Raw genomic sequence first — 25320 nt, forward strand, 5'->3', positions numbered from 1 at the left:
ACTGATCAGGTATACATTAACTGCAACAGTTGGTTTTTACTCACATTTTATGGGCTTGGGGGCGTAATTTCAAAATCTTGTTGTGATCTTTATGACCTCTGTGCCCTTTGGTCTATAATGGTTACCTACCCTAAAATTCCTGCTGTGATAAACACCAACCACAGGTGACCCAGATTGAGGGTGAAGGCGAAGACCAGCATCCCGATCAGAGAGAGGAGATACACGGCCAGTGTGGTTTGCCTGAGGAAACAGGACACGAATATCTGTCATATAGTTTTAAAAGCACATTAATCTATGTGATCAAACATCATATATGCATTTACGCACAGCCCACTCTGTTTGTAGGCTTACACTAAAAGACTATTCTAAAAGATTAAAGACGTCTCAGAAATCCAATTTAATCTGATTTGACTTTACAATAATGTGCAAGAATCTGAATCTTGTGACAAGGCTCACGTTTGCTACATGCTTGCCAGAGCTGATCAGAGCAAAGAAATCCTCCAACTTCATTCAAAAGAAAGGTTTTTATGTATACACACAAATACACTTAATAAAAAACATTTCATTACTCAGGGGTCAAAATTGACCCGATCTGCATCTCTCATAAATTAAATTATCTTTATAGGCAAAGGTATGTCAGCCAACATAGACTCAACTTTATTGCTGTGAGGACTGGTGGTCATCTGATGCACACTGCCTCTACATATTGCATACTGTTTATATTTCAAAGTTACATTTGCAAGAAAACCTGGGTAGCAACGGGACAATCTAACAAGCCAATATCTCTTCTTCTCAGCACTGAACATGCACAGTTTCATATCCATGAATTAAAGGACAAAATGGTACTTTTATAATAATGTTAAAGGTGCAATATGTAAGAATTTCAAACCTGTTGAATTCAAACTCCAATCAAATAAGGGGCAGCATATCACCAGAGTAACCGCTAACTGGTACCAACTGTAGTTGTTAGCTAGTTAGCTCAGTTTTGGTATTTGCGATTTGCGATTTTCTCAAGAGTGCCTTGATGGAATTTCTTCAGAATTGGTTCAAATGTCCACTCGGACTCAAGGATGTGCTGATTAGAATTTGAAGGTCAAAGGTCAGGGTCACTGTGACTTCACGTCCATCCCACTCTTTTGAATGTGATAGCTCAGTGACACAGTGGCAAACTTTTTTCAGACTTAATAAAAACATCCACCTGGACTCGGAGATAAACTGATTAGAATTTGGAAATCAAGGGTGAAGGTCACTCGGAAAAAATAAAATAACAAAAGAGGTAATGACTTTTTATCAAAAGCTAAACTTCACTGTGACATCATAATGTTCAGCTCTCTATCACTCCTCTCTATTTCTCTGCAATAAGTGAAGACAGCATGTTTCTCACTGGAAATTATTCACTGGGATCATACATGTCAATATAGTGAGAAAACACTTTTTAATATTTATTATATTCCTTCAAAATCTTCATTACGTATGTTTCATGAGTCTGGACAGAGACGGATGTAAACTCCAACCTGATTTGCTGGTGACTGCAAGGTGGTTATTTTAGTTTAAACTAACTATATTCTTATATATTGCATCTTCAAAGAGTAACACTTTTGTTCTTTTTAATATTTTAATATTTTTCCCAGCATACATCTTTTTCCAAATGGATGTCTCTCTTGAATTGAAATTCCTCACTTGATTCCACAGCTTAAACAATATTCCTGAATCGCAGACGACCCCTCGTCAGGACCCAGGCCATCTACACAAACAGGCTTACTCTGGTGAGACTGTCTCTCGTACAACCACGCGTAAAATATTACTGCAAAACATTTTTTGTTAATATAACGTCGTCCCCTGACACTCTCCCACATGGGACAATAGGAGTGTGAAGCTCAACAACAGAACTTGGGGCCTGACTGCTTTGACAGTGAAGCATCCTAATGGCATGTACGGAATCTGAGGACCGAGGATTTTTTTTCCAGTCATAATAGTTTGCGAGCCAGATTTCTGAAGGCAGTGTGCCAAACATCTAACATTCAGAAGACCACTAGAAATAAGTGGTTATCATATGAAAGTACTGAAAATGTTTGATCAAGATGAAAACAACAAAATCAATAATCAGATACTAATCGGATATCTTCACTTTTAAGATTGAATTATTAGTATTTCCCATGTTTAATGCAGTGGCACAAGGCCTGAGATGCGACCTGGGAGGACTAGCAGAGTAGAGCCTGTCAGCTCAGATAAGCAGAAAGGGACATCAGATGTAAAACTCAGTTCCGCTGGATTCTCATTCGTGCCCACTTTGAACGAAAGCTTTAATTCACTTGGACATCTCCCTGTGAGTGGATGATTCAAAAGACATCCATGCAAGGAGCCCATGTTTTAAAGCACAGCAAACAAGAGTGACTGCTGACCCTAAAGACTGAAAATTACATTGGAGCACTTCTTTTTTTGGACATGCTAGCAGTGTGAGTAAAGGGATGGCAACATCAGTCTGACAGTCCAATAGTCTACTCTTGTCCAGACTGAATGAAATGGGTTGCTATGAAATCTTATACAGACTTTCATGGTCCCCAGTGGATGAATCATAATATTGGGAAACCCCTGACTTTTCCACCACCAAGTTCACACAAGATACAATACGATATGGTACAATACAACTTTACTGCCAGTAAACACTGAAATTCATTTTGTATCTCAGTTTTTACTCACTGTAAAATTGTACTGTATCATATTTATGGATTGCCATGAAATCTGATACAGATGTCCATGGTCTTCAAAATCAAAAGGTCAAAATTAAATTTGTTACTTTGGTTTACACGGGTCTAAGTGACTAATAGGTATTAGAATGGAAATTGGTTCAGTAGATCTCCTCAGCCAGCAGCTGAGAAATGGGCTGCAATGGCTGCCGTGTTTTGAAGGGGGCAAACAAACCCATCAAAGTATGTCCATGAACGCATGAGGGACTGAAACTGTTTACTCCTTTGTCATTTTATCTCGCAAAACACAGGAAGTTAGTTAGTTTGTGTTAGTGTGTGACTCTGGTGTTTTAAAGTGTTAGTTTGGAAACACCAAAGTCACACATTAACACAAACAACCCAATCAAGGCAGTGGGAGATCAGGAACCTCTGTGTTTTCTGAGGAAAAATTACTGTTTTTGAGTGCGGTTGCTTTTAACAGAGCAATATAATGAGTTCAGTTCCCAGTCAGAAGGGGCTGTCTGAAAAGATCCATCTCTGTAGTGATCCTTTCCAAAATGTTGTCAGACACCTAGAATTAGTCCAGTCTGCTTTGCAGCTGCCAGCTGAGGTGATCAGCAGGACCAGTTCAAAACTTTCTGTATCTATTAGTCATTTAGACCCCAAAATATGTGAAAATACCTTCAACATGTTGAACCTTCAGGACTACTCTGATGAAAGGAAATAAAAATAATCAATTTGGAATAATTTTCTTGCCCATACGGCAGAGGAAGGTCAGACTTTTTTGTCTGAAAAATTCATAGCATTCCTATGTGTCAGATTTTATTTGACCTATTATTTATACTGTTATGATTATACCATGTCCAGGTTTATGCTTTCATCCTTCTTGCATGAGTTAAACATGTTATATGACATTTTTGTCTTTTTCTGTCTTTAACTGCAGGGAGAGTTTAGCTGAGTTTTGGTTTGGTAGCTTACTTGTAGGTTTTGGTCTTGTCCAGCCAAATGCCACATATGAGGGACCCCACCATGCCAGCAATGACAATAGTCAGACCAATTCTCCCAGCATTCACCTCTTCACCCTGAGAGGAAGAAAACATTGACATGTCTGGTTTTACAGACTGACACAAGACATCTGTAACACTTCATACCCTGCAGTTATCTTGTCTTAGAAGCTCTAGGCCATAACAATCCCAGTCCCAGACCCCAGTTATCTGTGTCAGGGTCAACCCCACGGTAGCTTTATAGTCATCAGGGTCAAAGACAACCACACAAATGTCTACATGCTGAGCATACTGACACTGAGTATATGGCAGGAAAGACTGGTAGAGGAGGTAAGAAAGGGAGGAAGGAAGGAACTGAAAACAAAAACAAAAAAAGAAATTTAAGTAAAAGTTGAACAAAAGCATGTTTTAGAGTGGACAAGGTGGGACTTACAGGATAGTGTTCAATGACCATCCGGTTCAACAATGTGGAAACAGCATAGAAGCAGCCGACATTCAATCCTGCAGACAACAAACAGAAAATGATCTATTCTGAGAGGACCTATAGGGGAAAGGAAAAGGTCCAGATGGGACCTTATGCTTACCCCTAAAAACACTGCACACAACCTCACACATCAAGTTCATAATAGCCTTTAGACTTTAGTCATTATTTGACTAAAAGCATTTAAGTTTATACATGGAAGCACATGTCAATCAGTACCTCAGGACTTTACCTAAAGGACCTTAAAATCCCCTTAATCAGACATGTTAAGGATACACATTTACAGACTAACACATTTTAATATTCTTCATACTGTCGATCATTAACATTGTCTTGATTAAACTGTGACCTCTGAGCAAAACTGTGACATTTCAAAAGACCTTTAGATCATTGGTCAACACAGTGCACTGTCCATGTGTCAGTGTGTTAAAATATGATGACACATCCTCCTATCTTCACTCCAGCAGATAAAGTCTGGGGGGTGTCCACTAATATGACTGAGGCAGCATTACCTGCAGACATCTAATTAGAGGACTTTATAACTTTGTCACCTTTAACCTCAATACTGCAACAACATCCCAGCCTGGACAGCTGATAAAAGTGAGATGTTGGGGTGTGGGATGACCTGCAGGTCACAATGATCTGATCAAGACACCATTATGTCACATATCTGATTCAGAATTCCCCCTGTGATATCTGTGTGACATCATGTGATAACATAATGTGACCCTCCTATGAACCTAAAGCATGCTAAAAGGTGTGTGACATCAGAGTTTTACCTGCTACAGTCCTCTAAATATTATCTTAGGGCATTAAATCGATCGCAACTGGACTGGTAAAATTGTCTTAGAAGACGTAAGTTGGGGATAGGTGGTGTCGTAAGCCTCCCCCTCTGTTCAGGGATGGCTTCTCAACTTTGACATAGATGGCTTCCCTTACTCCTCTTTCAAACCATCTGTCTTCTCTGTCAAGAATATGTACATTATTATCTTCAAAAGAGTGTGTTGTCTCTTTGAGGTGTAGGTAAACAGCAGAGTCTTGACCTGAAGCGTTAGCCCGTCTGTGTTGTGCCATGCGCATACTTATCCCCAACCACCTATCCCCAACTTACAATGCTGTCCTTTCATCCCTTCCCAAAAGATTCAACAATTTAGCCTCTAAAACCAACAACACAGTCCAGCCACACCTGGCTCCAGGTGCCTCCAATGACCATCGTTAGAACAGAATGGAAGATGGAAGATAACTATGACCTGGATGAATGAGAATATTCACAGGCATTCCTCTAAATATTGTTTTAATCCTGGTAATGATTGTAATCATAAATAAAAGCAGTGCTGAAATTATCAGCTTGGTGACTGACAGAAAATCAATTAAGAATAATTTGATGATTAATCACTATTTATCCTAATTAAGGAAAAAATGTCAAACATTTTCTAGTTCTAACTCCTCTAACGTGAGGTTTTTATTGTGACTTAAATATCTCTGGGTTTGGGATTGTTGGTCAGACAAAACAAGCAGTTTAAAAACACCATTGTAGGCTCTCTCACTGTTTTTTTTGACATTACAAAACCTAGACCAGTGGTTCTCAAATCGGAGGTCTGTGGCACTCTGCCAGGGGGTCCATGAAACGTTTTCAGATTCATTCATTTTAATTATTATGATATAAGCACACATATTTATATATTTTTCTCACAAAATGCTTCATAGATAAAAGAAAATTTATGAATCTAAAATGAAAACTCTTAATAAATGAAAATATAAATCTTTCTCCCATCATTCAAGCACATGTCACCAATTAATGGTGGAAACTGGCTCTGTCTAATCCTAGGGACATACAAGAAGGGGTCCCCAGGAGGCCCCCCTATAGCTCAGTTGGTAGAGTGTGCGCCCCATGTATTGAGGCTGCTGGTGCAATTCCCAGCTGTGGCCCAACTGCTGCCTGTCATCCCCTTTCTCTACCCCCGTTCCTGTCATATCTTCAGCTGTTACTATCAAAAAACAGGCAAAAGCCCAAAAATAATATACATTTAAAAAAAAAAATGGGGGGTCCCCAGTATACTGTCTATCATATAAGGGGCTTGGCTGAGAAAAATTGAGTCCCTCTATCCTAAATGATTAAACAAAAGAATAAACACTAGATTAATAATTAGTGGCATTAGTGGCCAAATGGTTTCAGTCAGTTTTCAAACTGGGGACCAACAGGTGTCCTTCAGTGGTTTGTAGGGGGTCCAAAGCAAAAAAGGAATAGAATATTTTAACTTTCATCATACTTTTTGAAAGTTGGAAGAGCAAGGGAAGAAACGGGGTTGGTTGTTTTAACTCGGCTTAAAATTATTCTCATTTCACTGATTATTCACTAATTATTATTATTTTACTGAGCAGGGGATTAAGACAAAATCCTCCCAAAACGGGGGTCCGTGGTCTAATGTGTATCTATTGTAAGGGTCCTTTACATAACCAAGTTTGGGTTTAAGTGTAAATAAAACACCTAAGGGTCTGTTCCTCCGGACAAGGTGTCATTACATGAAAGTGTCCTGGTGCGACAGTTTGTTTGTAGAAAAAAATCAGAGGCAGCAAGAGGGGACCCACCATAGCTGACCACCAGGAGCATGAAGGGCTTGTTGCACAGCAGCCTCTTGATAGAAGCCGTGTACGAGTACTCATCAGGGGGGATGTTCCTGGCCTGAGCCTGGGCCTGGGTAGGAGGGATCACCGGCTTCTCCTGAAACACTGGAAAACAAACGCACAAAAGTTCAGGAGGTTACTTGTGTGTTCAGCATATAAGACCTTTATAATCTGAGAGAGAAAACCATGTATTGTCTGTTCTCTGATCAGCCAGTACAGACGTTGACAGGGGGTAAAAGCCCAGTGTGATGCTGGAGGTCAGACTGACCGCAGGAGGACTAAAACTGGAAGCAAAATAAACGTGTGTGTGTGTGTGTACATGCACATGCACGCACATGTGCTTGTGCACAGCAGAAAACCAGGGCTGGAAATACCTCTGAGGATAAGATAATTCAGTCTCCAAAATATTTGTACTCTTGTACCGAGCTGTTTTTCAGCAAGCTACTGCAATTATCGTGTGTGTGTGACACACCTGTTGTCAATAAGCCAACAGGAAGAGTTAGCTAACACTCATCATCAATTATGTTCTGTTTGTCTTTCCTTACCTTAACTTTGTTAGCACTGTATTCAAGACTTGTCAATATAAATCAATTACATAAATAAATCTAATTGATTGAGTTTAACTGGTTAAATGCACAGCCTTTCACATAGAATCAATTTTATTTCCACACAATTGACACAGAAACTCAGTATGACATTCGAGTGACCACACTATCACTTAGCCCAAAATCTTCCACACTGAACAAGATGTGAATGAGTAAATGTAATAAATCTTTATCCTTTGTCTAGTGGATATATACTTTAGACAATCATCTTTTTAATATGTATTATTCTGGTCTTTTGTAAAGTTTTATGTCTGTGAACTGCATAAAGTATTTATAGTTTCTGAAATACAAAGACAAACTTGCAGCTAAAAAATAACCATAATGTTAAAGCAGCATGTGTTGTATCAGTATAATAGTGGTAATTATTGTACTAATATTTTTTCACGTTAACATAGCACCACTGTATTATTAGGTTTTATTATTTGGGGGGAAGTTTGGGAGAAGTAACTACTCTACTTGTATATTTTCAAACACTCTGAATTCTGGATAGTTACTGTAGGGTGGCCAAATATGTAAGCACAAGTATGTAATAACATTTTTTTCATTTAATTCTGGTGTTGGGCACAAATTGAAATGTAAAATGTCCCTGCACACATATACCCCATCCAAACAGGTGTTTTCATTTGTGTTGCCCACTTAGACCTCTTCCCTGGACAGCATGAGTATAAAAAAATGCACTTTCATTGACAGTTTTAGTGGTTTTGTCACATTTGTTTGGGTGGGACTACTGTTATCATAGCTGTTGGTGCACAATAGTGCATAGCCTTAATGAGTATCATTGGTAACATCTGTGTTCACTCTAATATTTCATGACACTTTATTTTTGATGGTTTGGTGCTGTTGAACTACACTCCAAACTAAAAGCAGTTTTTTATAGTAAAGTCATATTTTCATGACTAAAACTAACTAACCTGTGATCAAGTGTTTGACACAGAGAAACACACTGACCAGACACTTTTACAGCACTTGTTTTCCCCTAAAGGGGCGTGTGGTCATTCTCAAGACAGGTACGTGACGTATGACTGCTCTCATCCATAAAGAGAAAGCTGAACCCAACAACCTTTGACAATTTCTGGTCCTCAACCACAGATCTTTCTTTGTGCCACTTTACATCTCCCTGAAAGACAAAGTGACCTGTGTTGAAGCTTCACCATGTTCCTCTGACTGCCAGTGAGTTTTCGCGGAGGTGAAAGGAGGAATTAACAGAGCTGAGGGGGGAGGATGATTTCATAAAACACTTCCACGTCTCCCTGCTTGTGTTTCACATTGTGTCCGAACACATCTCATCAAAAGGTGAACAATTACAGCAATTACTGCAGCTGCTCTTCTAGTGAAGTGCAGTGCTGTTGAGTTTTCGGTAGAGAGCACATCTGAGGGAGACTCAGCTTTCCAACAGTGCTGCCTGAGGAGCCCAGCAACCAGATAATAAGCTCCACCGTATAAACATGAATGAAACTATGTGTCAAACAGTGAATCCTAATGTTGCAAAAATCCTTCTAGAGAATAATTTGTGTTCTCTTCTAAAAATATCATTACAATGCCAAATAAAAACATCAATCCCAGTGGCATTACTGTGAAGGGCAAAGGAGGCGAGGCTTTGTCACGCTCCCTACCACTGGAAAGCACAAACTGTCACGATGACTCGCTTTAATATATTTTCACAACTATGACTGTGGGAGTTATACGACATTGAAAGGGGCTTGCAGTGGGCTGTTATTGCATGAGTGAGCACACAGCCCTGACAGCCCCTACCCACTCTGTGAGCCTGTGGATGTGAATAATCATCTTACCGATGACGACGAGCACGAAGATGACGGTGGCCACTCCTGCGCTGATGTAGAACATGATTCTGATGTGGTACGCCAGCTCTGTCTTATCATCCACATTAGGCACAAGGATGGGTGGGATCAAAAACCCAATGGCAATGCCCATCTGTAGGTGAGAGGTACAAATTTAAAAATGCGCCTCTAGCTGGGAACAACACACACACACACACACACACACACACACACACACACAACTATAATCGGTACACATCATTAAAGGGGGAAGCATCATTATAAAAGTGGTAAAAGGTTGAAATAAAAAAAAACAGAAAAGAAAAAAGCTCACAGAAAAAGTAAAGTACTTTAAAAAAGAAAAAGAAAAAGAAAACAAAGGTTCACATCTGACTGGCATTTGATTGTTTGACATTTGTGTGAGTGATGGTTACCCGCTGTGAACATGTCAGTAATACATGCTTATTCACTGTACGAAGTGACTACATTCAACACGTCAAAGAGGGGGTGTTAAAGGGAAAGTCTGACATTTTGGCAAATGTGCTTATTCACTTTCTTGCTGACTAGGCTGAGAAAATACCACACTCACATATCAAGCTACAGCCAGTTATCGTAGCTAAGCTTGGCATAAAGACTGTAAAACAGGGGAAACAGCTGCACTTCAAAAACTGCACTTCAGAAGCTAAAGCTGTATATTGCTTGTTTGATCCATACAAAAATAAAATGTAAAAACACCAGTTTGCTGTTTTATGGAGGTTTACGTCCCGCACCGTTTCTTTGCAACAAGCAGTCGCCAGGCAACCACCATTTGCTACCTTTAAACTGGGATGCACAAACAAAGGTTAATTGAACCAAAGATTATTATTATTATTATTATTATTATTATTATTATTATTATTATTAATTGTTATTCAGTTCCAATGTGTTCCATCATGATCTGTATATTGTAATGCACATGATTTGACAGTAGACTGACTGACTGTGAAAGAACTGAGACATTGTTGAAACTGAATTTAGTTTCCTTAAAACATCTGGCTGTTCATCATCTCTTTTTTAAATGGATGGTTCATTGACTGCGAACATTTTCAGAAGATACTTGCACCTCTTTACAATGAAAACTGAATAATCTGGAGGTGCCACCTGAGACTGAATTGGGGAATATGTGGCCCATGAACTAAAATTAGCCTGACACACCAGTTAAACTAAGATTTAATCAGGTTTAAAAATCAGTCCTTGTTAGTGCTACCCAACGCTGGTAGGCAGATTATATGATTGTTGGACCAAGACAGGTTAGCTCTCCCCGCCTTTTTCCAGTCTTTATCCTAAACTAAGCTAACCAGCTGCTGGCTGTAACTTTATATGATGGACAGTATAAGAGTGGTATTCATCAAACTCTCCGACAGAGAGTGAACAAGCATATTTCACAAAAATGTCAAACTATAGCTACGGGTAAGGGATAGGGTCATATTTTGTTGGACATGTGCTTGACATGAGGATACAACGTCTGTCTATTTTTAGATTCTAACAACCCTCCCTACCCCCCACCCCCAGGACCTAGTGCATCTGGGACACATGAGGGGGTACTAAACTTTCCAAATTTGAATACCACATGAGTAGTGCCCACTTCCTCAGCTTCCTACAGCCTCAAGAGAAATCCAGAGGGGACACCAGCCGAGGTCCCTCCGCTCTAGGGGAAAGGTGAGAGAAGGAAAAGGGCAAAAAGTGACGCCACATGTTCCTGAAGGAGGAACAAACCTGTGAACAGTGTCTGAGGCGTGCAAGCACAAAAATACATCAGACCCCTTCAGTCGTCTCTGGCAATGTTACAGCCAGCAGGATTTATAGATCTGCACCTGTTACCCTCTGCAGCATACAGACACACTACAAATGTTGCTATATTGATTTTATATCCTGTATCTAACATGAGCTACGTGTGCAATCATTAACTTACCTTGTGGTGTTTGGCTAGAGACGACTTTAAGAGATATTCGCAGGAGCCTATAAAAGATCCCTACAACACAGTAACTGGAGAGTCATTTCTATTTAATCACTGTTATTTCAAAGGCAAAGAAAAGACTCTGTGTCTCTGTTTTTGTGCATTTTTGGAAAAGTAGAGCAACTCATGAGAAGTTGTCAAAAATGCAAAACAAGCTTATTCTCAGTTGGTACAAATCAAGGATATCCTCGTATGAAGCTACTTTTGGCACAGAAACTGTTTATCTGTTTGGTCTTCAAAGCATCACAGGCCTTTATGGAAATCCTACCTAGTTCTTGTTCATGTGAACTATTTCTAAATGTCCAAAGGGAAATGTAAACTACTTCAGCCTGAAAACTTGGAAGTATCAGGTTTAGGAACCCGAGCCAAAAGAATTAAGTCGTGGTGAGAAAGTCAACATCAACAACAATGTGTCCTTTTGTCTTCAGCGGCAGGGAGCGGGACTTAAGCACAAAACAAGAACACTGGTGACAATGACCGGCATGTGATGTTTGGTATAATGCAGATGAGAGAGGACAAACTTCAATTGAAGGAAAAACAGTTTGGCTACAGAGGTCGAAGAGCATCAGAGGGGTCGGGCATCTTTTGATGGTATATGTTTATATACAGTGTAAAACATTATGTACAATCACAAGGTTTTTATACACAACTTTAAATATGTTGTATATAAGAACTGTGCAGTATCCACTGACTGTTTAATCAGCTTGGACAGACAGAGTAATTGGGAGCTAAACTGAATTATGAGGCTAGATTATCCCCTTTGGAACTGATGTAAAATTTTACCGTTTATCATTATGTCTCTCTACTGCAAAACTACTCAATTTATTATTTCTATAACAAAAGTGTTTTGGTCTTGATGGAGACATGATCCATGGTAGGGCTGCACCGAATGTCTATTTTTTACCTTCAAAGTTTCTGTTGAGGTTTTTGCATGAAACTTCCTTTGACAGAGTAGTCAGCAGTTGATTGATTTATTACGTCAGTAAACACTTTCCTAATGAGTTTATAATCTCAATCACTAGTCTGAAGTCTTCTTCTATAAAGCATGATGTTCATTCTATAAATTAATGTCCCAATTGGAGTAAAATAGAACATAAAGAAGGGTTTGCTTTAGCAAGGGGCTACAAACTGGATTGGCAGGTCGTTCTCAATGTGTCCATCCAGTGCAACACACAGGGCTCACAAAACTCTGATCAAACTGTCAAACTAGACAGTGTTGATCGAATATGGATCAAAATTCATTATTTTGTGCACTGCTTAGCTGTAATGTGAGAAGGATTGCAACCAGGTTGTGTCTAGAAGGGAACTCTTGATTTGCAAAAGTCTTGCAAGATTTGAACAAGTTGTTTCTTCACTTCACAAAACCGATAATGTTTTATAATGTAATAACGCTGTTGTTGGGGTAGGTGTAGGTTTAGGGACAAAAGACACTTGTTTAGGGGTAGGAAAAGAAGAAAGAAGAAAGGCCACCATTTACTTCCTACTAAACGGATGAGCCAAAACCAAGCATCACCCAAATTACAGTATGTCACGGTGGTTCTGTCCACTTATCCTACTGTCTATGATTGTAAACACTGCTATCCAGCCACCACTGTAACCTAATTCAGGTGGCTGTATGCCTCCGAAAACCACTCAAGTTGCAGTTCATATCCATATCTGTCCAGACTCATATAATGTACATTATGAAGATTTTGAGGGAATTATTTTAAAAGGTATTAAGTGTATTTTTTGACAAAATGGAAGTCCTCACTCTATTGATGTGTGATTCAGACTTCAATTACATACTATTTTTCACAAAGGACTGATTGAAACCTTTTGGACATAAAATGTCATCACCTCATCATTTATCCTATTTGATATTTGCGTGAAATTTTGTCAATATTAGTGTATGAATTCTTAAATTATGGTGCAGAATGTATTTTCTGAGGTTACAGCGACCTTGACCTTTGACTACCAAAATGTAATCTGTTCATTCTTGGGTTCAAATGGATGTTTAAGAAATTCCCTCAAGACATTCTTGAGATATCATGTTGACTAGAACAGGATAGATAGATGGACAGTCAGATGGGCAACATGAAAATATAACACCTCCGGCGGTGGCTGTCGCTGGAACCGAGGCATAAAAAAAGCTGTGCAGCTTTCAAATGTTGATTTAGAATTTGAATGTTAACTTTATAAATGAAACTTTGACGCTTCCAAGTATTTGGTACAACCCTAAACCATTGTATTCATCTCAAGCTTCAGATGACTAAGCATGTTTAACACATTTTCTTGTACTTTCAGTGTGAGAGTGAAGGACAAACGTCACAGCCTCCCAAGCAGCCCTCACTAGCTTGCCATGGACACAGCGCTCTCAATATAATCTCACTGAACAGTTAATTTACCCAAAGTCTGTGATCTTGCTCAGACGCAGACGGTTCAAGCAATGAAAATCACGCACAATCCTCTGCAATCTCTCATAGCTAAGAGGAACAAACCACACACACACACACACACACACACACACACACACACACACAGAGGAAATCACCTTGAACAATCACATGAGAAACCACAGCTCCCTTCTGTTTAGTGAGATATCTGCTTCCCCTGCCTCCAACATCCCCCCAGTTTGCGGAACTGTTTATCACACACCTGTTGCTTCTGTCCATTATGAGTGTGAGAAGGAAATTAATCACAAGTAGTAGACTTTTTGTAATCTATGAGCTTGATTTGACTGATCACAAATCTCACATTTTTATAACAATTTTCTTTCTGATTTCTGCTCAAATTTAGTTTATTATAATTCCGTTTATAACTGAATAATATATATCTTGTAACTCTAGGTTCTGAGTATGTGAGAAAGCAACTAGGCTATCCCACAAAAAATTAATAAACCCCTAACCCTACTGAAACACAAAGGGAAAAATGGAAAATAACCTAAAAGTAATCTCTGCACTAATACTTTCACAGCTGACAAAAAAAAAATCCACATTATTTCTCAACTTCTCAAATGGCACATGCTTTACCGTAGGCATGTGGTACACTTTAGGGTCATTTTAACAGAAGTGAATCTAACTATGTAAGCACGCAAGCACAAGTTTGGTTCTGCAAGCGAACGTGCACCGCGGCTTCTCTAAGATCCTTTTTGCTCGTTCGAAGCTGAAGCGCACACCGGCTGTAACTTTTCTCCACCAGCAGACACAGTGATTCACTTTGTTAAACCTGCTGACTCAAGAAGAAAGTTGGAAAGAGAATTCACAGGACCAGACAGACTCACACATTCAAGACGGCACATGCTGACATGACATAACACAATATTCATTCAAGATATTACCCTAAAAGAATGTTAAAGACGATAGAGCTCTCTTTCACCAAATAAACAGACCCATACAGTTCTCTCAACACCTGTTTGAGAAGTATATATCACCCTACACACACTGTTGAAATATTTTGAGGCCGACAGGTAAACAGAGACACACCTGGTTTCCCAGAACGCCAATGGAACAGGCGGTGGACACCTCCTGCTGCCCAAACCACACGGAGGCAAGTCTGGATGGGATGCCCAGGATATATACAGTGGCCACCGAGCACACGAACTGGCCGAAGAAGGTCATGGCAAACATGTCGGGGTCGGCCGTGCTCGTCTTGATCCAAGCCCCAATGCAGTTGAATGCCGAGCCCACCACCACCACGTCCCTCATGCCCCGGTTGTCGAGCAGCCACGTGACGGGCCCGATGAGGGGTATGTAGGTGAGGAAGTAGATCATGGAGAGCCAGTCAATGAGCAGGCTGCTGATGCCGTAGAAGCGCATGAAGATGTTGCTGATGATGCTATACTGCAGCCACATGAAGGCGTTGCTCATGGAGTAGATGAAGAAGATGAACAGCATGGCCCATCGTCGCTTGTACAGCCTGGTCTCCATCAGTGGAAAGAGCTGTGCCGTGTCTCGCACTGACGTGTCAGTGTCGCTGCTGTCTCCCAGAGGCAAGTGGTTTTGGTATTCTCCAAAACTGGTTCTCTCTTTCCTTGCTGGAGACCAGTCATTGTTTCTGTTATTGCCAGGGGTGTCGATCCACTCGTGAGAGAGTTCATCCTGAGAACCCATGTTGCTCCCACTGAAACACTTCCCTTTTCCGTCAGGCTTCTGCAGCACTCAACAGCTGGAGGGAAGAGCAAATATTTCTCCTTGTGTGTACAGTACATCCTCTTAACACTGTGGCAGTTTACCTGACTCGCCCCTCCCACCCAGCAGGTATTTCCTACATGCTGATCACAAATGAGCTCGCCTGCTGTGCCTAAAGTGAAGATTACTGCTTATTACTCCTTCTGATTCAGCAGAGGTGGATCTGGGGTGCAGTTTGAATGTAATGAGCTATGTTGGGAAGCTCGGATCACAGCCAGCAGTTACATACCTGGCTGACTCTGGTGGTTAACACCTCTTTAGTCATGTGAGAGGTTTCTTTTACTTCACATTTCAAACTCCTCCTTCCAGCTTATCTCATAGCATCAACTAGCATTTCATGGGAGGCACTGAGTGAGAATTAAGGTAGGACGGTCGAAGAGAGAACTGGATTTTATTGCTCAAGTTATACAAGTACATTGGGAGCTAAAGTCCACTGAGGATGATGCTAAACAAAAACAGCTGCTTCATCAGAATACGGACAAACTCTTAAACTGAAAAGACATGACAAATGCTAAATAAGTTAAATAAGTGTAAATACAGACCTATATTTGCAGCAAAGTAGGCCCTTTTTAAACAGCAGATTACTTTGGGGAATACCTCTTGTGCTACACTATAAAACAAGTTCACCGATTGTGTGCTCTCATTGCTTGTTGTTGAACTTCCACCTTAACAGGGCTCAGTGTCTTGACTAACACAAACACTCCAAATCAGACCAAATCTACAAATAAACTGACCTGAACCTGAAATCACAACACTGCAGCTGCAAATTCTGTTGCCTCCTTATGACTGATTTATTCTCACCTAAATGTTCTAGTGTGTATGATTTTATTGGTAAAGTCTGACAAAAATGAAACATAATAGTCACAAGAATGCTTTTATTAGTTTGAAAATTACAATCCGTGTGTTTTTGTTGCCTTAGAATGAGGTGTTTCTGTCTACAGAGGGTCCAGGTCCTCATCCACAGACAAACCAAACTCTGGCTCTAGAGAGTAGACATGGGAGGTTTAGCTCTTTTTACTAACCAGAATTTGCACTAGTCACGCACTAAAAAGTGTCAGGTTATCAAGTCATTCAATTTGCTAAGTCGGTCATTTACAGACCCCACCTTCCAGTTTAGCCCTCAGCTAACAAGCTAATAGGACAAAATAATTTAACTGTGCAGCTCTTCTAGACTTTCCAAATGTTACTGGGTCGAAACGGATCAAATTCTGATGGTGAAATGAGTCATTTCATGGGGGTGATGCTCATTCATGGATTTGCATTTTGCAATTTGCAATCAACACAAAAAATGGCTCTAACATGAACTCATGCTGTGACTGTGAGGAGGAAGTACACCTCTGTGCTCAAACACAAGACGACAGTATCCCACTGTTGGAACATCGGTTATTAAAGTGTTTGTGGTTCATAAATTGGATTTGCTAATGCCCAATCACTTTGTATTACATCATCTGTCTTGGGCGCTAATATACTGGCAGACCTGAAGCTGGCTGATTTAAAAAAATTGGTAGAGTGCAGTCAGAAAGTATTAGCACTTTGCTCTGTTGGATTTCTAATCAATGCACAGTGCTTGTGCACTCAGAAACACTGGGTTTTAAATGAAACGGCGAGGCTGACTTTCAGGTTTAATTTGCATATTAGACGATCAGAGTAGTAACTGTAGCGTTTTTATACACAGTCCTCCAATTTCAGGGGAAAAAAGCAAGTGATTATACAAATAAGTAAAAATAACAGTCATCACCATTGCAGGACACTTTGTACATTTACCAGGTGATGCTCTGCCAGACCTGCAGCCATCATCAGTCACAACAATGAAATTAATATCCCTATCACTGGCTTTTCTGCCTGAGATCCGTATACACTACCACTCAAAAGTTAGGACACACTTCTCATTCACTGTTTTTTTCTTTATCTTTTATGAGGAATGGTTCAGATTAGACTAACAATGTGTAAAGCTTTACCTTTGCACACTCACTGCCAGGTGAGGAGGAGAAGACTATGGGTTGACAATAAAAAGCAAAAAAAGCAAAAAGACTCACATACTGTCTTCTGCACTTGCAATCGAGGATTTGATAAAATTAAATTGCAATTGCAGAGGACAGCGTGTATGTCTTTTTGCTTGTTAAGAATCTAAAATATTAAACATGCTTTTCCTTGTTTTCACATTTTTTGCTTATGACATAATTCCACATAATTTGATGTCCCCAGTATTAACATACAATGTAGGAAAAAAAAATAATAATAAAAAAACACAGAATGAGAGGATGTGTCCAAACTAGACTTAAGTTGAGTATTATTATATTCACTGACATATAAAATAATATTGATATAATCAGACATAACCAATACCTACTTAATCATCAGCTGATAAAGGATTAATTATACATTCAAGTGTTTGCCCGAGCTTCAAAGCTGCTCTGCTTTGCTTACTGCCAAGTGAGAATCCGTATCAGTACACACACATTATTCAGTTGACTCACTCAAAGATCCAGTTATTTTCCCATATTTAAACTCTTTTCAACAACACATGAAGACACATGAAGCATTTACTTAGGAAGTGACTATGATGGGTGTATCAGACTAGAAGAGTTCAGTGGGTGCGCAGAGGTGGTTGGTGCTGAGTAATTCAATTATTTGGCCTCTTTTCCTTCCAAATTTTTTTGTCAGTTTAGACTCACATGTGCTGATGTGTGATACACTTTGCTATTCATGTCTGAACCGAATGACGTACGTAGGCCTCAACTGTTATAAGCATCCCCGCCTTGAAAGAGAAGTGATTCATGTAACATGACGTACTGAATAGCCAACAAGTGCTGAAGTGCAGGGTTTGAGGCTGAAATATAATTGTGTGGTAGTTCTAATATGAAATGGTAAGTTTTTGTAATCAATCATTATGGAATCTGGGGCATGTTGTCACTCTTTTTACTCAGAGATGTATTCAACAGTGGAGCTGTGTAGCTCTATGTAAACATATCTGCAGGGAGTGATGAGGTCTGACTCTAACTCTGTTCTGCCGCTGAGATTCATAACTGATGAATAATTTCAAACATATTTTAATCATAAATGTCAAAAACTGACTGGTTTGTTTGGTATTAGTCTGCTAGGATAGTTTTGTATTGTTGGTCTGACAAAAAAAAAGACATTTTATGACATCACCTCTGAGAATGTGATGGGCAATTTGCTATTTGCTAGGGATGTTAACGATTAATCAATGATTGATTAATCAGTTAAGAATTTAACAGACAATGTATGTTTTGTGTACCATTCCTCCAGAGCTCAAAGGTTTTTCTCACAATTTGGTTTGTACTGCCTTGTTGGTCTACAAATGGCAGTAACTGCATAACTTTTGGTGTTGCTTTGTTTGGCAGAGCCCTTTGTTGAATGAGAACAAACAGTAAAGAGCAGCTGTTTGATCCAGAGCCTTGTTTTATTATTCTGTTCATTTAAATTCTTTGTGCTTCATGAATGACTACTGTGCCTACAGAATTGTTTAAATAAAATTTAAACTGAGAAAAAGGCGTGCTTTTTGTATCAATAATTATTTGTGATTAACTGATAATTTATTAATGTGTGGAAAATGCACAAAATTTCTAACTTTAGACTTGTCAGGGACAAAAACAAACATTTAATGATGTGACTTTGGGCTCTAGAAATTTGTGATAGACATTTTTTGCTATTTGATTACATCTGATACACAAAATAAGTAATCAATTAACAAAGAAAACTATTAGAAGATTAATTGATAATGGCGATCCAAAATATAAATATAAAAATACTTGAGCCAGTGTCATAGGGAATGTTATATGAGGCTCTATTTAAATTATATAAAATAACTGGAAAAATAACACTATATTAGTTTTCATATTTTAAAAACAAATGTCTCAGAGCACCACTGCGGCTCTTTTCCATCACTCACGATGAACTAAATAGGAGCTAAACCTGCCTTTAAATTCCACGGTGTCCTCTGTTGTGTCTGTCTTCTTTATCAGACTTTAAAGACTGGAAATTTCCGCTGGCAGCACAGTAGCGCCTCTGCTGTCTGCAGCCTCCACCTACACCTCTGTCTGTCCGTCTGCTCTGTGAACACGGAGCAGATCCATGAATGGAAGAAGGCGTGAAGGGAAGAAAAGGAGAAACAAAACCTCTCTCATCATACTGAAACTGCGACCCCAAACGCACCTCGCGTTGTCTGTTCTCAGGCTGCATTTTAAGGAAAACACCCTGGTGAATAAATACGAAATCAGACCACGAATACTCCACTGAAAGGCACTGTGTTTGCAAACAGAGATTGCTTTGTTGGCAGCGTATTCGTCTTATTTCCATAAATGCGGCGCAATAAAACGCTTAACCACCGCAGATAAACCGACCGTAAATTAATTTCAGACTCGTATTACTCCTTATCTTAAACACTTTCGGTATAATGAAAGCGATAAAGTGGCTCACGACCACATTACGCTTCCTCAACGTGACCATACATGAAGGTATGAGATACGAATACACGAACTCCCTGCAGACTCAAAGCAGTTCTGGGAAGAAATACTCGCACAAAAACATACAAAAAATGTGAAAAAGCTGTCAGTTGAACATACCTGGACGGCAGCATTGATAGCCTACTAGCCTACTACACTACATTCACTCAATACACTGTAGGCTACAAGCAGAAGATGGCGAAATTGTGCACGTCTCCTCCCATTTAGTGTGGTTTCCACCCTCAAAACAAATAACTTTTAGGAGCAGGGATTACTTTGACGACATGAACGATAAATAATTTCAGGGTAGTTTATGAAAAGTTATTAGAAATACACGTGTAATTAGTCTGTATGGCATAGTGGCTGTCACAGGACAACATAGAAAATGTCACTGGAAAAAGTTAGACTTGAAAACTACAAAGTTTGACAGAATCAGCGGTGTAAAGTAGATGAGTACACGTACTAAAAATACTGTACTTAAATGCTGTTTTGAAATACTTTAGGCTTGATGTTGTATTTCAATTTATCCTAGATTTTACTTCCACTTCACTTCAGTGATACATATTGTAGGGGAGAGTAGGGCATATTGTCACACTGGTTATACCTCCCACTCCAGAGGGTGCTATCTAAAAAAAAAAAAAAAACGGTTGCATGTGCAGCTCATTCTTCTGAAGTCATTTTGCTCTTCACATGCAGTATAGGGTGCTGCGAGAATGAGTCCTAACTGGTCCCCTTGTCTTGAAATCAGTGGTTTTTGATGAGATGCCTGAAATAAGGTCCGTCAGCTGTGAACACAAGCTTAAGAGATTTTCATGATTACATGAAGTAAATACCCCGTTTAAGTGTCATAAACTTTTGTTTGCTAAAGAGTGTATTTTCTGCATTAATTTCAAATCCAGTGGAATAATCCCACTAGCTTTCTGTGGAGGGACAACTTTGCACAAATGCACAAACTAAGGATTACACATTTGTGCGGATGAATTCAGTGTTTAATTAAATATTAATTCTGTAATTATGCTAAATGAGTGATTGTGATATACAGACAGAGAAACTGAAGCAAAAGCAAAAAGTGTGACAAGATGCCCTGGTCTTCCCTACTTTTTTTACTTCATTTATCTTATCTGTAAGCTAACTATATTTACTAGATACTTTTCAAATTAAAGTGTACACAAAAACATATGAGTGCATAAAATGTAATACTTTGTTGAAGAAAAAAAACGTGGTTCTCACCATTTTGGCCTGTGACTCCCCAGAAAATCAGTGTCCATTTGGGGCCCTTTATATTTCAAATGTCATTAGCAGCTCCACCAAATAAATCCCATCTAATCTAATCAGAGAAAAGTAAAAAAAAATGTGTGCATAACTTTGTTTTTCCCTCTTTTGTAATCATCTGCCCCTCAGATTTATCTTGTGACTGTTTGGTGGGGTCCCACCCTTAGGATGGGAACCACTGGACTAAATTACCTAACCAATATATAAAAGAAGTTCAACGTGGATCAACTACAACAATAAAATGCTATTAACACTGGTGCATAACTATTCCAGTGCATGAATGCAGTAATGCAATATACAGTATATCAATAGCAAGGACCATTTTTCTGCAGAGCATTTATTTGTGATACTTTACGTACATTTTGCTGTTTATACTAATGTGTTTTTACTTTAAAATCAGGACTTGTACTTGCAATGGATTGTTTTTAAAAGTTTAGCGAGGCTATTTTCATTTGAGTAAAAGATCTGAGTACTTCTTTCAACACTGAAGACTGTTTGCTCATAGACCAAGCATGAAGAAAACACCATGCTTCAACACACCCACTCCAAACAGGCCAACAAATTAACAAAACATGAAACCTGATAAGATTTTTCAAGGCAAACCAGCACCATGAATATGCAGATAAGCTTCAACACGTCAGCACACACACAAACGCACACACAGGTGTTGTCTGTCTCCTCAGGCTAAACGAGGAAGAAGTCAAAGTATCTGTTCACAAGAAATTTACACAAACTGCAGGTGATTTTTAGCAGGATATCTTTTCTAACATCCTGTGTGCTTACTGCACATGATTGCAAACAAGCACATGTATTCAGTAACTTGATGAAAGGTGACACAGCCAAAGACACACAGGTGGATTTGCTGCATGTCAAAGTAAATATGATGGCTATAGTTGAATATTAGAGATGAAAAGGGCTCGCATTGGGTAGACCACCACTCACACTTATGTCCAGGATCTTTATCGGGATGTTTTCTGTCACTGCTTAGTTGGCTAAACTGAAATACTTTTTCCTGAAGTAAGGGTCCAGTGACCTCCAGAGTTCTTTTACATGTAACCCTTGGGTAACCATGCAAACTAAGGAATTTCACTAATAGTTTGTCGTCCACATGAGAAGCGAACGATTGTCAGGATTGCCTTCAGGGCTAATCAGGCAACTGACCACATCCTACAGACCCTCAGGGACCCACAAAATCCCCAGGCTCACTGCATATCATTTCTTTTTGGTTTTTGATTTTATGTGAGTTTATAGCAATAATGTACAATTTCAACAAAGGGGACACGGCAAGAACAGAAAGAAACAGATATGATTTCACCCACCACTACTTCCCCCTCACTGTACATCTTTGTCAGTTGTTATACTACATCCCAATGCACATAACCAGGGGAGAGTCAAAGCTGTAACCCAGGGGTCCACAACCTTTGGCTCCGGAGCCACTTGCAGCTCTTTTGCCCCACTCCAGGAGCTCCCTCTGGGTTTGACAAAAAATTACATAGAAATAAAACAACTGTTCTTTTAAGTAACATTTTAATTTTCAGTTATCATTGTTATAGACCTTAAGTGATTTTTCATCCTCATTCTCAAACTGTAAAAATGTGTGGCCTATACACTGAATTAAACAATTTTTTAAAATATTTTATTATCTAAAATATACATTATAGCCTATGCTTACAACTCAGCACCTTTTCCCCTAAATTTTGCCAGCTGTTAGTATTGAGTCTCTCTTGACTAGCTATGGATGTCACATCCAAAAATGAAAAGTCCACAAGGAAAAAAGAAAACGAAATACAGCTCCAGATAGATTTATTGTTACTTTTTGGCCAAAAATGGCTATTTTGATTGGAAAAGTTGCTGACCAGTCCTGTAACTAACACACCTAAGTACTAAGTACACGTTATCTCTTTTTCAACCTACAATTGATCAAATTATGAAAATGATTAAGTTTTGTTTTGTAACAGGACGGTGTAACATCACTTTAGACAGTTGACAAGTGGGTGAAAACGGATCTGAGAAGGTCAGACCAAATATCGACCAGTTTTCAACTAGAAATCAACATTGAAATCCAGTTAATGATCAATATCTGCCTGAGCCCCCCTTAATCCAGCCACGGGTTTACGTCTAATGTAATTAAACAGCCAATTAAATAATATTTCTTAGGTTTTCGGGTCAAAACCACATTAAACAGAACACAGAGGTCTGTGACAGTGAGGACATGAGAGATCAATTTACCTGATTCCCAAAAACTCCAATGGAGCAGGCGGTGGAAACCTCATCCGCGCCGAACCACACGGACGCGAGGCGGGAGGGCATCCCGAGGATGAACACCTGGGAAAGGGAACTGGCAAACTGTCCGAGCATGGTCACCAGGAACAGCTCTGGTTTGACGCTGGCCACCTTGATCCACGTCCCGGCGCAGTTGAGCGCGTTGGCGAGCAACGCGGTGACCCGCAGCCCTTTCTTATCCAGCAGCCAGGTGACCGGGAAGATGAAGGGGATGTAGGTGAGCATGTAGACCATGGACAGCCAGTCCACAGCGAAGGCGTCCACGTTGTAAAACTTCATCATGATGTTGCTGATGATGCCGTACTGGATCCATTGGTACGCGTTGCTCAGGGAGTACGAGCTGAACAGGAACACGATCGCCCAGCGCTTCTTGTATAGACGCGTGGCGGCTGCGGGGCTGCTGGCACCGTTTGGGATGTTGCCGCACTCAATTTGGTTCGGAGCATCTGGACCTGCTGCTTCCAAATGTGGACCTTTATCCCTCACATCCTGTGCGCTCCCGTCCTCTGAGGTCCGCTGATCCTCTCCCATTCTCAGTCAGCTGGGACAGAGAAGTCTTCCACCACAGTATTTGCACCAACCTACTCAAAATGTCTATATAATCTGACAAAAATGTCTAAAACCTTAATAAATATCACTTCAAGGGATCATTCAGCTCAGGAACGTTGGTTTTCTTTGCCTTCACCAAAGCTCTTCAGACCAGTCAGTGACTGACCTGCTCCACTTAAGTTCATTGAATACTTGAGCTGTGTGAGAAATCCCCTTTATTACAGACACCGGGTACGAGCTGGTCCGACTTTTACTCCACCCCGCTGCAGAGACAAGACATGACAGTGACCGTGAAGCGGGATACACCTCCAGTCAGTCAGCAGAGCCAGACCACAGCCCACAGACACGCTCAAAGAAAAGACACACCTGAGGTCCTTCTTACTGCCTGTTTAACTTCATCTCCCACTGCAGCATTTCAGATTATCAGTATGCCACAACAGTATTCTTTTCAACGATATTATTCTAATTTACTATAAATTTGCTGCTACCTTTCTACTTTTACTTTCTCTTGCCTCAGTCATGTCTTGCTAATCTGCAAGTTAAATCCTTCCCCCTAACAACGAGTGCCTTTGTGCTTGCTATTAGTGAGTGCATGCTGTGAACTTCTATTCTTATATACTTATATGTTTTCATGTTAGATTAAATGTGGATTAAATTTCAAGTCTGAACTCAACAAAAATGTGCCTACTTAGCACTATTGGAAATTAAAAAAAAAAAAAGAATACAAAAGAAAAGGCAGGTGGAGAGTTTTAAGACAATGCACACATGAAGTGAGGGAGTTAAACTTGAAAAATATTTTACTTTAAAGAGACATACAATCAGTTTTACTAGATTTTCCACTGTTATAATTTGTGTGGAATCACCCTCTGCTGAAACAAAGCTTTCTCTCTGCAGGATCCCTTTTGTGATCCCAGAAAACATAAAAATTAACCAAACCTTGAGAAAGTAAACACGCCATTATGAATAATAGTCAAGTTTTGAATCGTGTAAAGGTTTCTGCATAAAAATATAACAAATGTCTGGAAAATAATAACAAAATGTGGGTGTTCAGTGTTAATCAGATTGTGCTGCTACTGACCACCAGATGGCAACATTTACCACACATTTAGTTCATGAAAGTTGTACCCAAAACAAAATGAAAACCAAAAATATTAACACAACACTTTCGTTTTTGCTTCCATTTTTCATAAGTTAAAGTAAAAAAATCTAAGACTTCCTCTGTGCACACAAAAGGTTTATTTCTATCAACTTTGATTCACAAATTTATTTAAAAATCTGTTGGTAAGCACTTCTCCTTTGCCAAAATAATCCACCCAAGGGCTCACTAATATGCATTTTAACAAATTTGTGAGTAAAATTTGTGAGAAATAAACCTTTTGTGTCCACAGAAAAAGTCTTAAGAGTCTTT

The 25320-nt window shown here is 39.5% G+C and overlaps 1 protein-coding gene across 4 annotated transcripts in view; it reads right to left on the minus strand.

Annotated features, from left to right (window-relative positions):
- The window catches only part of flvcr2a (FLVCR choline and putative heme transporter 2a), a 32333-nt gene extending 8432 nt beyond the window's left edge, over window positions 1–23901 (minus strand). For 2 of the 4 annotated variants that reach the window (XM_084742116.1, XM_084742114.1), the window contains exons 1-7: window positions 19929–20020; window positions 14638–15319; window positions 9193–9334; window positions 6762–6902; window positions 4125–4192; window positions 3666–3769; window positions 130–240 (exon numbers count right to left, since the gene is read on the minus strand). In XM_084742116.1, the coding sequence (XP_084598242.1) occupies window positions 130–240; window positions 3666–3769; window positions 4125–4192; window positions 6762–6902; window positions 9193–9334; window positions 14638–15264 (1193 nt within the window). In that variant the 5' untranslated portion in view covers window positions 15265–15319; window positions 19929–20020. Of the gene's footprint in view, window positions 1–129; window positions 241–3665; window positions 3770–4124; window positions 4193–6761; window positions 6903–9192; window positions 9335–14637; window positions 16571–19928; window positions 20021–23309 lie in introns of those variants that run through there. The other 2 variants (XM_084742117.1, XM_084742115.1) reach the window with 2 other exon arrangements.
- Window positions 23902–25320: the final 1419 nt, after the last annotated feature.

The sequence above is a fragment of the Lutjanus erythropterus genome, chromosome 18 (assembly GCF_056507025.1).
Source record: "Lutjanus erythropterus isolate fLutEry1 chromosome 18, fLutEry1.hap2, whole genome shotgun sequence".
NCBI classification, from domain to species: Eukaryota; Metazoa; Chordata; class Actinopteri; order Lutjaniformes; family Lutjanidae; genus Lutjanus; species Lutjanus erythropterus.